The sequence below is a fragment of the Sus scrofa genome, chromosome 2 (genome assembly GCF_000003025.6).
Source record: "Sus scrofa isolate TJ Tabasco breed Duroc chromosome 2, Sscrofa11.1, whole genome shotgun sequence".
NCBI classification, from domain to species: Eukaryota; Metazoa; Chordata; class Mammalia; order Artiodactyla; family Suidae; genus Sus; species Sus scrofa.
Genome location: NC_010444.4, coordinates 132,253,858 through 132,268,711, shown reverse-complemented (window position 1 = coordinate 132,268,711; position 14,854 = coordinate 132,253,858). Strand labels below are relative to the sequence as shown.

Below are 14,854 nucleotides of genomic sequence, written 5' to 3'. Positions count from 1 at the left end.
AATTTCCATCATACATGAACTGTGCATCCAGTTTAATTACCTTGCAAATATATTGCTCCTAAACTGTGCAAGTTAATTCCTTTCCTCTGTGTTGGGTAACAAACAGGCATTATTGTCAGCTGGAAGTATTTTTACTTGTACATAGTATTTTCCTTGGATGTTTGAATAATGCATAGTTTTGTAGCATCATGATAACTGCAAGGTTTTTATCATTTGGAAATGCGTAGTGAAATGAATCATGTGCCATGTAATGATTATCCTGATGAGGATTTTAATAATGTAATAAGATTTTTATCTAGAGTATCAGGTGTGGTGATAACATTCAAAAGACACTCTTCGAATGTAGCTGAGCTTCTCTATCTCCTCTCATTTCCCTAACTTCAAAAAAAACTTGAGACAAAATAATAAATTAAAAGATATACATGCAACTCGATAACTTAAATTACCAAGTTATATGCTAACATATTAGCATAGCCAGCCTCTACACTTACTTGTGACCCATTTCATGAGCAATTGTAAATGCAAGATTCAGGCCATTGTCTTCAGCAATAATACATTTTCTCTTCTCACTGCACATTCCACTCAAGTAAGCTATACCTAGAAAACACAAACATTGATTATTAAATGTCAGATTAAAATGCAAATATTTATGCTTGGTATTACCGGAAGAAAAGAAAAATGATAGTGTTTCCCATTAAATATGTCAGTATTAAACTGTGATATCCACCTCCTATAAACAACGTCAGAAGAAAATGTGTTAAGTCACTCAATAAACATTAATATTCTTTTCAATTTCATATTTTATATGAAATTATTTTATCAAGCATACAAATCTCAAAAGGTATACCATAAGAATACGTTTTATAAATATCACTTTTCACTGTCATGGAAGATAAGTCACAACTCAGAAACTGTAAAATAAAAAGCAATGATGATTTGTATATTTTTCCATTCTTACGAAGAGACTAGTTTCAAAGAAATACCCTAAAATAAACACTTACAGCATTCTTGAACTCACATTTATATTCTGAGTTAAGAAAATTTTGAAATTTTATTTTGTGAAACACCATTTTAACTAATATAAAAATTGCCTATGGTACTTGGAAAACTGAAAATATTTCCTTTGAGAATTTCTTAACTAATAAGATAATCTTACTACAGAATATATGATATTGAAACACCATTTAAGATAAAAATTTCAACAAGACATTTGATCTTTTGGTTTAAATTATTAGTACAGAGGATACTATGTGAAATCACTAATATTCTTTATTCAAAGATTTATGTACTTACTACTTAAAATATATTCCTGAATAAATATTTTTAACACAAGGAATTATAATCTTCTGAGAGTATGTTTTAATGTATTTTCAAATAATAAAAGTTACTTGTTGAAAAAATATTTAGTATTTTTAATTGTATATTCTCTAATTCTCATGTTCTTATGAAATGCATGTAAGCTCATTTTATGAAAAAATTAAAGCCTCAACAGGTGAAATGATTTGCCAAAGATGACATGACCACCAAAGACGACAGAATAGGATTTAAACTCAAACTTAAATCCATCTATCAGTTAATTTTATTTTGCTTTTTTTACAATTTAGAACAGAGTTGCCCCTAGTTACAGATGGTTAGCCGAATGCTTGCAACCTTTTTTCTCTGTTCAGAAACTTAAAGATTAACTGTAATGAATAATTAAATTAAAAAAAAAATAAAATCACGTTGCCCAGGTTTGGCAAAGATAGAAGACTGCTCAAGGAATATGGACTGATTCAGTGGGTCCACAGACCAAATGCGAGGGGAAAAGGATTTTATCAGTACAGTGGAAACCCAGAGAGGCTCCAGACTGAGACACACACAGTTTTGAGAAGAGGCACTACCGGAAAGCTGAAAATGGAGATTAGTTGAAAGTGCATCTGAAATCCTTAATGTCTCCTTCAAACTTTCAGGCAAAATGTCAAGGCTTGATGCCCACTGGCCCTATGTGGAAAATAAAGATGTATTTGTAAAGAAAAATGTAACATAAACATATTATTTTAGGAGTTCCCGTTGTGGCTCGGCGGTTAACGAATCCTACTAGGAACCATGAGCTTGCAGGTTCGATCCCTGGCCTCGCTCAGTGGCTTAAGGATCCGGCATTGCCGTGAGCTGTGGTGTAGGTTGCAGATGCAGCACGGTTCCAGCATTGCTGTGGCTGTGGTGTCGGCTACGACTCGGATTAGACCCCTAGCCTGGGAACTTCCATATGTCACAGAAGCGGCCCAAGAAATGGCAAAAAGACCAAAAAAAAAAAAAAAAAAGTTATTTTAAAATATATAACTAGATGCTATATACCTGAAGCTAATGCCACATTATAAATCAACTACACTTCAATTAAAACAAATTTAAACATAAAACTAAACGAAAACATCAAATATACATATAGCACTATTTTTCCCATGTATTTAGAAATTTAAAAAGATTTTATATAAATTTCAGATTCAGAAACAGACGAATAATTTTTCACTAATGGATGGGTGGATGGATGGCTGAATGGATGACTAGACAGATGATAAGCTTCATTTGGCTTATTCAGGTAATGAAATTACTCCCTGGCTAAGTGAAGATAAAGTCGAAGGAAAGGTAAAGGTAGCGATAAACACAAGGGAGAAAAGGAAGAGGAGAAAAACATTATCTAGTTCATTAAACAACAAGTGAAACAAAACCTTTTAAAATATCTTAATGTGAATTTTAAAAACACTAAGACAGGTACTGATTAAAACAACAGAATGTGGCAAATCAAGATTTGGGGGTAAATGAACTTGGGTCATAATTGAAGGGAGGAAGGAAGAAAGAGAAGCAAGGGTTGGAGAGTGAAAGAAAAGATCTCTTAAAAGGGAATTAAAAGTCTCTAAAGCAGTTGAAAAATGTAAAAAAAAAAAAAAAAAAATGCAGATTAAGGAGTTCCCGCCATGGCTCAGTGGTTAACAAATCCAACTAGGAACCATGAGGTTGTGGGTTCGATCCCTGCCCTCGCTCAGTGGGTTAAGGATCCAGCGTTGCCGTGAGCTGTGGTGTAGGTTGCAGACGTGGCTCGGATACCGTGTTGCTGTGGCTGTGGCTGTGGCTGTGGCGTAGGCTGGTGGCTACAGCTCAGACTAGACCTCCGGCCTGGGAACCTCCATATGCTGTGGGTGCCATCCTGTAAAAAGACAAAAAGACAAAAAAAAAAAAAATGCAGATTAAACGTTCTACAAAATTCTAAATTAATTTCGGCGACAATTAGCATGCTGGTGACCATTGTTTGGTACAAGATTTCCTTTAGAATGCCCATCTCTTTCACGACATTTTTCACAACTAAAATAATCCCATCACGGTATGTAGATTAAAACTCGGTCAATGTGGGCTGTCATCGTGCCACATGTCCTTTGCTATATGGACTGGTACATATGAAATTTAGTCACTTTAATAAGTTGTACATTTCTTCGCCCCTACCCACTAAAATATATCGTTCCCAAATAAAAATAGCGTTGCCATTTGTTTCATTCTATTTTCTATATTATTCTTTTTCTTCTAAACATACTTTTTTCCATATTTTTCTGTAATGTACTACAATGGCTAGGATTTTCAACATACTGTTGAAATATGGGGGGTATTGAGCTCTTTGTTTTCCCTGCTGACTTTCATAGGAATGTCGGACTTTCATAGGTATAGCCTGTTAAGAAACTAATATTCTTGTATGTCTACATGAAAAAGGAGGCAATGTTATCTGACACATGGGTCAAAGGTGGATGGGAGTTGGAAATATTCTGTGCAAAAGAAACAGAGGCTTAGAATAGCACTTGCAAGTAATGGGAAAGAAAGCTGATTAAGGACCAGGGAATACTTAAGAGTAAATGAGTCAGAAAACCCGGGGTTCAGCTGAGGATGGGGAACGTGAGCCTGGAGCAGCATCAACATGCCTAGTTGAGTGGTCACCAACCTAATGCCTGACACAGGGAAGACTCACGTTTAGATTCAATTGGGGCTGAGGTTGTGCAGATCCGGTGTCAAGGGAGACTCAAAGAATGTGAGTTGGCAGTAAAACTGAGAATGTGAGAAGGGACAGAATTTACAGGGCTCTATGTTTGATAGGTAACAAATAAAGTCAGAGTGTGATAACTGGGAGAAATGAATACAGGGCTCAGGAGGATGCGCGAAAAGCTCAGACGCTTGCCAACAACGCATTGGAGATGGTGATGAGAGGCATTCAGAGATTTTAGATTTCGGAAGTGGCGTTCCATGGCATGATGAGGTATTGCCACGAAAGAGCAGCAGAGGTGGGGGCTGAGGTCCAAGAATTACTAAGCAGTGTTGGGGGGCTGATACCACGAACATGGAAGGGCGCTTGATCACAGCGAATGCGGGAAGGTGGGAGAGGGAGCCAAGGTCCACAGGAGACGTGGGGAGAAGCAGGAAGGTCAGTCCATCACGGTGACAGGGAGGGAGGGATGCGATGAAAAGCTCAGGAGCTTCAGCTTCAAATGAAGAGCTTTTATGTGAGGGCAGGAGAGGTTTTGATTGAGAGGCAGCGATGGGAAGCAAGAGGAAGACAACACGTGTGCAGCTTCGGTACTTCCTAGCCCTGCAGTTCAGGGGAAGACAAGGAATGAACAGTGACCTCCCTGGGGGCCCTAACTTCTTCACCAGGTTATGGGAAACCAATGACTACTGTGTGGTCATGTTAAAAAAAAAATGTTGCTAAAATAATTTTTTACAAGACATATTTTATACTCTAAAATATAAATTTATATAAAATTCAAAAATGATGGCATATGGACATAGAGGAGTGACAGCAACTAAGTATCACCAGGTGTTCATAAGAGAACAAAAAGACCACATAAATAGGCTAAACTGTTAACAGCAATTATCTTATGTGAAGAGATGATGGGTACTTTTGTCCCTTTTTTCCCATTTTCCAAATTCATGGAAGTGTTTACAAAGTTTTATACTGAGAAAATTAAAGACGTAAATATGATAATCATGTCTATGAAATTTCAACCGTAATCCACTATCTTCGAGATCAGGGTATCATTTAACAGCCCCCACCAGTGACCCTCTACTCCTCTTACGCAAGTGTCAAGTCAAAACTTCAACCAAGATTCTGATAAATTTGAACTGCATTGTTCTTACATTTGGCACATCAAGGAGATTTTCTTTGACTTGAACGTTTCGGAGAATAATTGTAACCATGACTAATTTAAAAACTTGCATTATTCTGTTTAAAAGCCCATACTTTTCAGGTCCTTTCAAGAACCCACATGTTTCTTATTATAATAAGGAGTAGAGGTTAGAATGGGAAAGGATTTAACACAGCTGTTATTTAAAGACGGCTATGATACAGACCCTTGTTAAAGCAATCTTCTAATATTAAAAATTCTGAAAATACAAAGCAAACCAAAACAACCTCTCGTCTCATCTAAAAATGAATCAGGTTATGCACCAGGAGTCAAGAGAATGTCTCATTTGAAAACAAAACACACTGTCCTGGACATGATATGATTCACCACAGCAAGATGATCTAAAACCCTACAAGATGCATGTTATAATAATGGACTAATCAGGAAATCAGAGTTTTTGTGAGATCAAATGGATGTATCCCACCAAAAGTAAGCTATCCAGCTCCAAAAGTGTTGCTTTTCACCACTGGCCAGCTTGCCTCAGCTCAAATCCTGGCTTTCCTGGCACAAAATCCTATACAATCCCAGGTAATCTTTTTATCCTATGATTGCACCCTATGAGGTAAATTATTTATCTATGAGTCCTACTATTTCTTGAGGCCTAATGTAACGTAATATGTACCAAGTACCCCAGGTACAACCATGAGTACAGGCTGGGCACTGCCTTCAGGAGCAAGAGCCGCAGAAATACCCATTTAAAAATAGTATCTTTGAGACATAAAGATGTACAGAGGACGTGGGAGAATAAAAAAAGAGTCTGTGAGGTTTTGTTTGTTGGGCTAGTGGGGTGGAGGAGGAGGAGGTTCTCAAGCATGTGGCTCAGCGAGGTGAAAAAAGGAGAGTCCAGAGATGAGACCTGGATGGGTTGGAGAGGAAGGATGGGGGAAGGGGAAAAGGAAGATGCCACCAAGCCAGTTCCCTGCTTCCTGACCTGTAGAACACACACCCTTGGCTGGTGGCACAGAAGTCAGAGGGCTGAGGTTGGCCAGGCTGGGGACTGGAGGGGCGGACTGCTTCCAAGGTCGAGGCAACACTGTGTTTTCATTTTCTTTGCGTGATATAAATTGCTGAAACACTACTACAAACTAAAATAATAAAACGGAGTTCCCATCGTGGCTCAGTGGTTAATGAACCCAACAAGCATCCATGAGGATGCGGGTTCGATCCATGGTCTTGCTCGATGGGTTAAGGATCCCACGTTGCTGTGAGCTGTGCTATAAGCCGGCAGGTGTAGCTCTGATTGGACCCCTAGCCTGGGAACCTCCATCTGCCAGGGGTAGGGCCCTAAAAAGACAAAATAATAATAAAATGAATTTTTTAAACTAGGTAAAAAAAAAAGAAGAGAGAAAGAGAGAGAGACACTGAATTAAAGTCAGTGTCAGGGAAAATTAAAGCAGGAAAGGCTTTTGGAGAGGGAAACAGCTTGGCCTTATCTCTGAGCAAACAGAGGGTAGCCAGGGAAAGGCAGTGGAAGTTGGAGGTTCGATTCCTCAACAGAGGAATAAACAGAGAAAGGGGTAAGGAAATGGTTATGAGAGTTGATGGAACTCATAGAGGAGTAACTATGTCCTTTACACGTCCCAGCCGGGTAGTAAATCTCCATCAACACCGTATCTAGGACATGCTCAGTAAGGGGTATGCTAAAGGAAAGGCATAGAAAGACTGACATAAAATGGGACTCAAGACAGGGCCTTAAATAAAAATATAACTTAGAATTAGGAAAAAACTTTTATAATAATAATGGTGCCCAGATAAGGTAAATCCCACTTGCACGATTACATTCAAATTGGGCTTTGATCATTTTAAAACAATAACTTGCTTTCCTAGTTAAGACTAATTATCTATCTAAGCTCCATTAAAAGAGAAGATGAGGATCTAGGAATATAAAATACAATGACTTAAGTTATGAGTTTAATGCGGTATAGTTAGAAAGGTATTTAAAATTAGTTTCCAGATCTCTTAAGAATTTACGTAATCTAAAACATTGTTAACAGTACAGATGCTATGAATAATATGAAAAAAGTGACATCTAATAACAAGAAAACAATATTGGTTTAATAAAAGATACAGTGAAACTGTGGTCAAATGAGGCAGAATACTGTAGAAGCATTAAAATGTTTAAATGTTCTTATATCCTGGTAGAATGAGACTCCTTTTGTGAAAAACACAGAGAGATGCCAAATAATACATAATATACACATTTTGAAGGTAGAGCTAAGCTTGAAGTAAAAACAATTCCTAAGTATAAGAATAAAGCTTAAAGCTTTCTTCACCACAGCCTGGAGTCAGTAGATTGGATTTACAGTGCATGGGTAAGAAGACCCAAGTTTGGTTGCATAACAAAATCACTTTTATCAGTAAAGCATTTCTTTTTCTTTTTTTCTTTTCCTTTTCAGCTGCTCCCACAGCATATGGAAGGTTCCAGAGCCAGGGATCTAATGAGAGAAGTATCTGTGACCTACACCATAGGTGCAGCAATGCCAGATCCTTAACACACTGCACTAGGCCGGGGATGAACCAGCAGCTCCACAGACAAAAGCGGGATCATTAACCCACTGCACCACAGAGGGAACTCCCAACAATAAGGGACGTCTTGATTCTCAAATTTAAAATTATAAACACCCTTCTCCCTACCCTGCAATTCCTAGATTATCTCTTCCTTAGATCTACTATTTTTTTTCTATGCTTTATGTTCATTTCTTTTTTAATGCCTCATTTCATTTTTAATATACCAATTAACATAATTTTGGCATACTATGGCTAGGGACCATCTCTTTTTCAGAATGTAAGCAGCACAAGGGTAGAAAAACTACAGAAAAATCAATTTGTTCATTCCTGATGTGTAGGTCATGCTTTGTATAGAACACTGATAAAAATTTTGAGATGTACTCCACATGCATTTCACTTTTGTATTTTCATATAGGTGATGTCTTGCTCACTATCTAATCTAAGGTTGTATCTTAGCTCTGGTGGAAGGCGGGAAGAGATAGGATGAGTGGTCTTCTTTTGGAACTCTGGAGGATGCGGATTCAGATCCCAGGCCAACATTGTGTGGCTCCAATAGAGAATTAAGTGGGGAGAAGAACTGAGCTATCATCTCTGAGCCTACTTCGATTCTCCCCACCAAGGAGGCCAGAAGGGTGGGTGGTTGAATGCAGAGGACCTATGGATGACCCACCTCAAGTCTGGCAGGGTCTTCAGCAATAGTTCAAGCTGGAAGGGCAGGGACTGGGATAGGTGCAAAGACACAGTGTGGTGGAGAGAGTTGTAAAGGAAAGCTACAGAGCTCTGAGTCTGAATAGTCTTGAGTGGAACCCACCAACTACATTCCTGGGAGCCAAGTCCAACAGAGCGCTCTGCTGCCATGAACACTAAGGAATTCATTGCAAAGACCAAAGGTCTCAGAGGGCAGAGGAAGAATAGTGATTTCTGATCGACATAGCCCATGGCTCAGGCTATTTGGAAAGAATCAAATGAGAGGTTCGGGGATTATGTGAAAAAATGAATATTAACTAAAAGCAAACAAAAACAAGGTATAACAATAAAGTAATTTAAACTAGAAAAAATAATATGACTTGACAAGTTTCAGTTTTCACCGTCTTGAACTCAAACGAAGTAGGAACTTATGAAAGATTTAATACACTGTAGAATGCTACATGCAATATTTTCTTTGCTTAATTGAGTATAATTTTTGACTTCGTTATGTGTATTGAGACAAAATTAGCTACAGATGGGAATATAGATGTTAACAAAAGCTTGTGTGTGTTATATTTTTAATGGGTTTCTGAAAGAAAATAAAGTAGTGAATAATCACTGGTTTTATTTTATTGCCCTAGGGTGCAATCTAAGAGCAGGGCGCTAGTGCACCACACAGCATATAGGCACCACTTCTAAGTCTTGGGCAAGCTTTTATATGAAATATGAATATGGTGCAGGAAGAAAAAGATGGAAGATGGTTCAAGTAAATGTTTAGGAAAAATAGTGGAAAAAAAGGAGTCCAGAGAGAGAGGAGTATGTAGAGTAAGCAGAGGTGGCCACTTCCTCAATTCTGCTCTTCTGAGAGATGGAGAGGACTTCACAGGAAAGGACAACTTCAAAACAGGTTCTGCCGGTGGTGGTGTTGTGTTTACCCTTCCTTAAGCTTTATAACAAACCATACTGCTAAGTGGACCCACCTCCTCCACACAGTGGGGTAATGAAAAGGCTTACGAAAGTAGGGAAGGCAGAACAATTAAGAAAATGTATGCCTGCAGGCTAGTTTTGTGCTCCTGTTATTGTAGTCTAGGTTTACTTTACTTCACATCCACTTCTCAGCCCCAGAAAATTTAAAGTTGGGTTATTGCACGGTTTGAGAAGTTAAACTCTTAAATCCTCAGAGAGTGTAAATTAAGCCTGACCCCAGTGTACATTATTGTGGTTTTGATATATCATTAAGACATCATTAATAATATATACCATCTGAAATTCTTGATTTAGATTTCAGGGGAGCTCTGAAAAAATAAATCTTCTGGCACAGCGAGAAAGCCATATGTGGTAGATTACATATCTAAATCTTGTAAATCAGTAATGAGAAGTTCACTATGCAGTCTACCACAAACATGGCTAAAAACTGGTATTCTCATTGCTATGTTAATTTTAAAAAAGATAAATCAGGGTTCTTAGGCTTCCTATTCAACTTTGCTCACAATTGAAATAACCCCTAGGTTTAATGATGTCATCTGCCTTGGAGATTAAAAAACTGTCATGACTTTAAAAAATAGGTAAGATGAAACATGGTTAAGAAATTTTGTAAAGTAAGTTTAAGGATACAGCTGGAAAATTTTTAGAGTATTCTGATTGCATATAAATCAGGAATTTTGGCTAACACATTTTTATAATGTTATAACGTAATCATATCCTGAAGGCATTAAACAGGGACAATTAAAACTAAAAATATCATGCTACTAAAAGGCTGCATAAATTGCTTTTTTAGTATACGAGTAAAAACGCTGACAGCATGCCTTGATAACTACAAACCAGGTCAAACTTCAAAACAGTCTGATATAATATTCTTTTCACTTTGCCAATTTTTAATTATTTTGTTACTTTTCATAACTTGCTTTCTACACCGTATGGTGTTTTTTATTCAAGTAAAGAAATAATTCTATAAGCTCAAGAAATCTAAAGAATATAATTATAATTACACCACAATTACAAAATCTGATGCTCTAAAATCTCAAATACTAGTATTTAAAATATAGAGTGCTTTACATATCTGTTAAATAAAACATATGTAAGTGATTCCAACTCTAGACGTACTTTTTAAATTGCAGTTTTTAGGTCTATACACTGAGGAGGTTAACAGGAAATGAGAACGAAGATCTTGCTTGCCAAATCAGTAAACAAAGGAAGGGATGTCACAGTTATCAGGGATTGCAGCCACCTGCAAGGGTGAGCCAGTGAGTCCTAAAGAAACTCAGGATGTGAAAACACAAGATACTGGCCCCAGAGAGCTGAGATGCATATCAAAGGAATGATTTCAGGGAGCCCAGACCTTTGCATCTTACCATATACAGAATAGCACTAAATTCCTTAACTTGAGAGAGCTAATTTTCTATTATTAACAGTAATCTTTTGTTCTTTCTGTCCTTTGTTGCAAAACTCTTATAAATCCAGGCTTCCCCCCCGCCCCCCCCCCCGCCTCCTCAGAGCAGTTTTCTCAGGGTTACTTGAGATGCTGCCTCCCAGGCTTAAGTCCTCAGTTTTGTCCACCCAATAAAACATAACTCTCAACTTTTAGGTTGTGCCTATATTTTTTAATCAACATACATAAGCTTGATAAATTTTTCTCAAAAATGATGTGATGTTTTCTAAAATCCTGATGGGAATTCAGTAATACATTTTTCATGGCCTGTTTTCTGCATTAAGTATAAAAAAGGCAAAATCCAGAAAATAAAGTCTTAAAAATTGAGGCTGTCTGTCAAAAAGCCTAGGGTGTAAATCCAAGCATCAATTTTTAGATTTGTGATCATAGGAAAGTTAGTTTTGTTTTGTGAGCCTCAGTTTTCCCAACAGTAAAACTGAGAAATCAGTCATTTTTCTTAGAAATACTAATTAATTTAGATAACATATTTTGAGCATCTGATGGCCTCTCTGAAACATGTTAACCATTAACCTGTAAACTTAGCCTTCTTATTTGTAAAATGAGGCAGCAACCCCTTATGACAGACAACTCCTGAAGGGTTGAAGGAGGTGATGTAGTTTTTTTTTTTTTTTTAAGTTATGGCACAAAGTAGATGCTTAACCTATTATTGTTCACTGACAATGTTGTGTAAGTGCGTAGTGAGCACAAGCTGCACTTCCAGATGCTTATAGTGAAAACACCTCTTAAAAACTACAAGAAGAGGAGTTCCCGTCGTGGCGCAGTGGTTAACGAATCTGACTAGGAACCATGAGGTTGCGGGTTCGGTCCCTGCCCTTGCTCAGTGGGTTAATGATCCGGCGTTGCCGTGAGCTGTGGTGTAGGTTGCAGACGCGGCTCGGATCCAGCGTTGCTGTGGCTCTGGCGTAGGCTGGTGGCTACAGCTCCAATTCGACCCCTAGTCTGGTAACCTCCATATGCCGAGGGAGTGGCCCAAGAAATGGCAAAAAGACAAAAAAGCAAAACAAAACAAAAAAACAAAACAAAACTATAAGAAGAACTTCAGGGAGTTTTCTAAACTAAGTTTGTGCTTCTCAAAGTTATACTCAGCACATTTTAACATGGATATATAGTGTTTAATAGCACCATTAAAACACTTTCTAATATAAACAAAGTTCTATAATTAAAATAAAGCTTTAACAGTAAAGGATCTTGAGAAGAGAAACACCTTAAGAATAACTGCTCTTCATAATAACTCCTTAAGAATTATGTATCCCAGTCTTATCGCTACAACATGTCTTGCCAAAATAGAAATATAGTGTCTGATTTATGTCCTGGCCAGTGTCTAATAATAAGATATACACAAGCAGCCAAGACTAAAACAAGATAAGCTCAGCCTTGCTTTTATTATAAATTGAGGAGAGAGATCAATTTCCTATCAGGAATTCATTCCTATTCAGAAATGCATAGACTGAGCACCCGGGATGCTAAATCACTATGCGATATGCTGAGGACACAGACAAGTGTGAAGCAAGATCCTTGACCCAAGGAGACTGGAAGGAGAGGCTGTAAATGGAATGCAATTTATATGAAAAGTTATACTGAAGTCCACCAAGTTCACGTGTGGTAGAGAGTGAGAGACAGACTAGGAGGTCTAAAGGTGAAAATTCATCAGGGTTCTGATGAATGGGTAGAGTTTGAACAGGAATAAAGGGAAGAGAGAATAACAAAGAGACTGGCTTCGATTTGGAAATTCTTAAACAATACATTGGAACACACTCACTAACACCAGCAATAATTACCAGCTTTTAAAGAAGCTCTTTTGGTTATAAATTCATTTTTCTTTATCTGAGAATGCTCTCATTTCACCTTCATCTACCCTGACCATCCTTCTCTTCAGTATTTCAAAAAGGTATGCCATTCTCCTGGCTTTCATGATTTGCCACCAGAAATCTGCTGTCCTTAGCATCATTGTTCCCCAAAAAATAAAAGGCTGTTTTTCTCTGTCATTTTTTTGTTGACTTGAGCTTTCATTGTTTGATTGTAATATCTCTGGCTTTGATATCTCTGGCTTCAAGTATCTCTTGTTTAGAATTTACTTGGCTTCTTGAACCTGATGGTTTAAATCTTTTGCCAAATTTGAGAAGTCTTCAGTCATATTTCTTCTTTTTGTTGATTTGTGGAACCCATGACAACTGCTCTGATATTTCCCACAGATCCCTGAGGCTCTGTTCATATTTTTTCCCAATCTTCCTGTCTCTCTAGTGCTCATGCTAAATGATTTCTTCTGATGTGACCTTAAGTTCACTGACTCCTTTTCTCCATCTTTGTTATTCTACCACTCAGTATATACAGAGAAAGTTTTTGTTGGTTATTCCTTTCTTAATTCTAATATTTACACTTATATATTCTATTTCTTTGCTAAAACTTTCCCTCTTTCTATTCATTTCAGGAATGTTTGCACTTACTTACTGGAACTTTTTTCCCAAAGCTGCACCCACAGCATAGGGAAGTTTCAAGGCCAGGTTGCAAACCTGTGCCACGGCAGTGACCTGAGCCACAGCAGTGACAGTGCTGGATCCTTAACTCTGAACCATCGGGGAACTCCTGGAACATCTTTATAATTCATATTTTGGTCTTTGTCAGATAATTCTAAAATCTGTGCCATCTCAGAGTAGGAATTTGTTGAGCGTCTATTCCCATGCAAATTGAGATTTTTCCTATTTTTTTTTTAAAGACAGTGTAATTCTGAATTGTATCCTGGACATTTTGAACAATACACTATGAAATGCCTGGTCTTATTTTAATCCTACAAAGAATAGGATCATTTTTAAAAATTTTTTTAGCATAAAATCAACCTAGTTGGGTTTAAGACATAAGTTCCAAATGTCTAAGACTTCCTTGGGCTTTGGTTCCACTGTCAAATTTTCATTGTTAATTTTCAAAGCCTTTTCATTGCTATTCAAATTTAGGCTATGTGTGTCTGGGACTGAGACAGCTCAATGGCTTAGTAGCTCACTTCTCAAAGAAATTTTAGGGTCCTATTCACACATATAAAATTTAGAGGTGAGCAAAGGAGTTGATAAACAATTGCATGGAGTTACTCTTCCCAGCTGCTCCCTCTCTATTACCTCCCTGGTACCTTCCACATCCCTGTGGTTCTCATTTCAGTCCTGCTTCCAGAAAGTTTGGGCTTTAGTTACTTCACCAAGCTGTGTACTTTTCATAACTGTATCTGATTCTAGGTCTGAGTAATAGGACAGAGACAAAAAACAGTGGAGTTCACCTTGCCCTTTTGGAATAAAAACTCTGCGGTTCACCTCAGATTTTTCTTATTTTTATTGCTGTCACTGCTGTCCCCACTGCCACTAGCACAGGACTGCTTGGCAGAGAGGCCAGGAGAAAATGTGGGCAGTGTTTTTTTAAGGGGGGGATTTTCCTCACTTTCTCAGCATGAGGGGACCTTCCGGGGGTCCTTGATTGACTGATTGATTGATTGATTGATTTCTTTTTGTCTTTTTAGGGTCCTCTCATGGCATATGGAAGTTCCCAGGCTAGGGGTCAAATCAGAACTGCAGTTCCAGCCTATACCACAGTCACAGCAACACTGGATCCTTAACCCACTGACCAAGGCCAGGGATCAAACCCATGTCTTTATTGATACCACTGAGCCACACTCCCCTGTCCTTGATTTAAACTAGAGGTTTTTCCTGTGAGTTCTCTCTATACGTGCCCTAATGACCACTTTAAGTTTAGGAAGAGAGAGAGAAAAATAATAAACTCATTGCTGGTTTGGTGGTATTTCAAATTCTTGTCTTCTTCCCAATCTGCTACTATTTATTTTTTTAAATCCTCAAATAGCTGTTTCACGCTCCCATGTTTAACAGCTGCATTAAACGAAAGAGAAGGGTGGAGTATATTACTCCAGTGTACCTTCAACTACACAGTTTCTTCTCGGCAAAAAGACAGTAAGAACTAGCATCTTGTAGGTTAAAGAAAATTACCTATGGAACTTTATTATTTTTGCAATGCAAAT

At 37.8% G+C, this 14,854-nt stretch overlaps 1 protein-coding gene across 1 annotated transcript in view; it reads right to left on the bottom strand.

The window, feature by feature from the left end:
* ADAMTS19 (ADAM metallopeptidase with thrombospondin type 1 motif 19) overlaps positions 1-14,854 on the bottom strand; it is a 267,851-nt gene that overhangs the window by 144,405 nt on the left and 108,592 nt on the right. Inside the window, 1 exon segment of the mRNA XM_021084737.1 lies at positions 492-597. Coding sequence (XP_020940396.1) covers positions 492-597 — 106 coding nt within the window.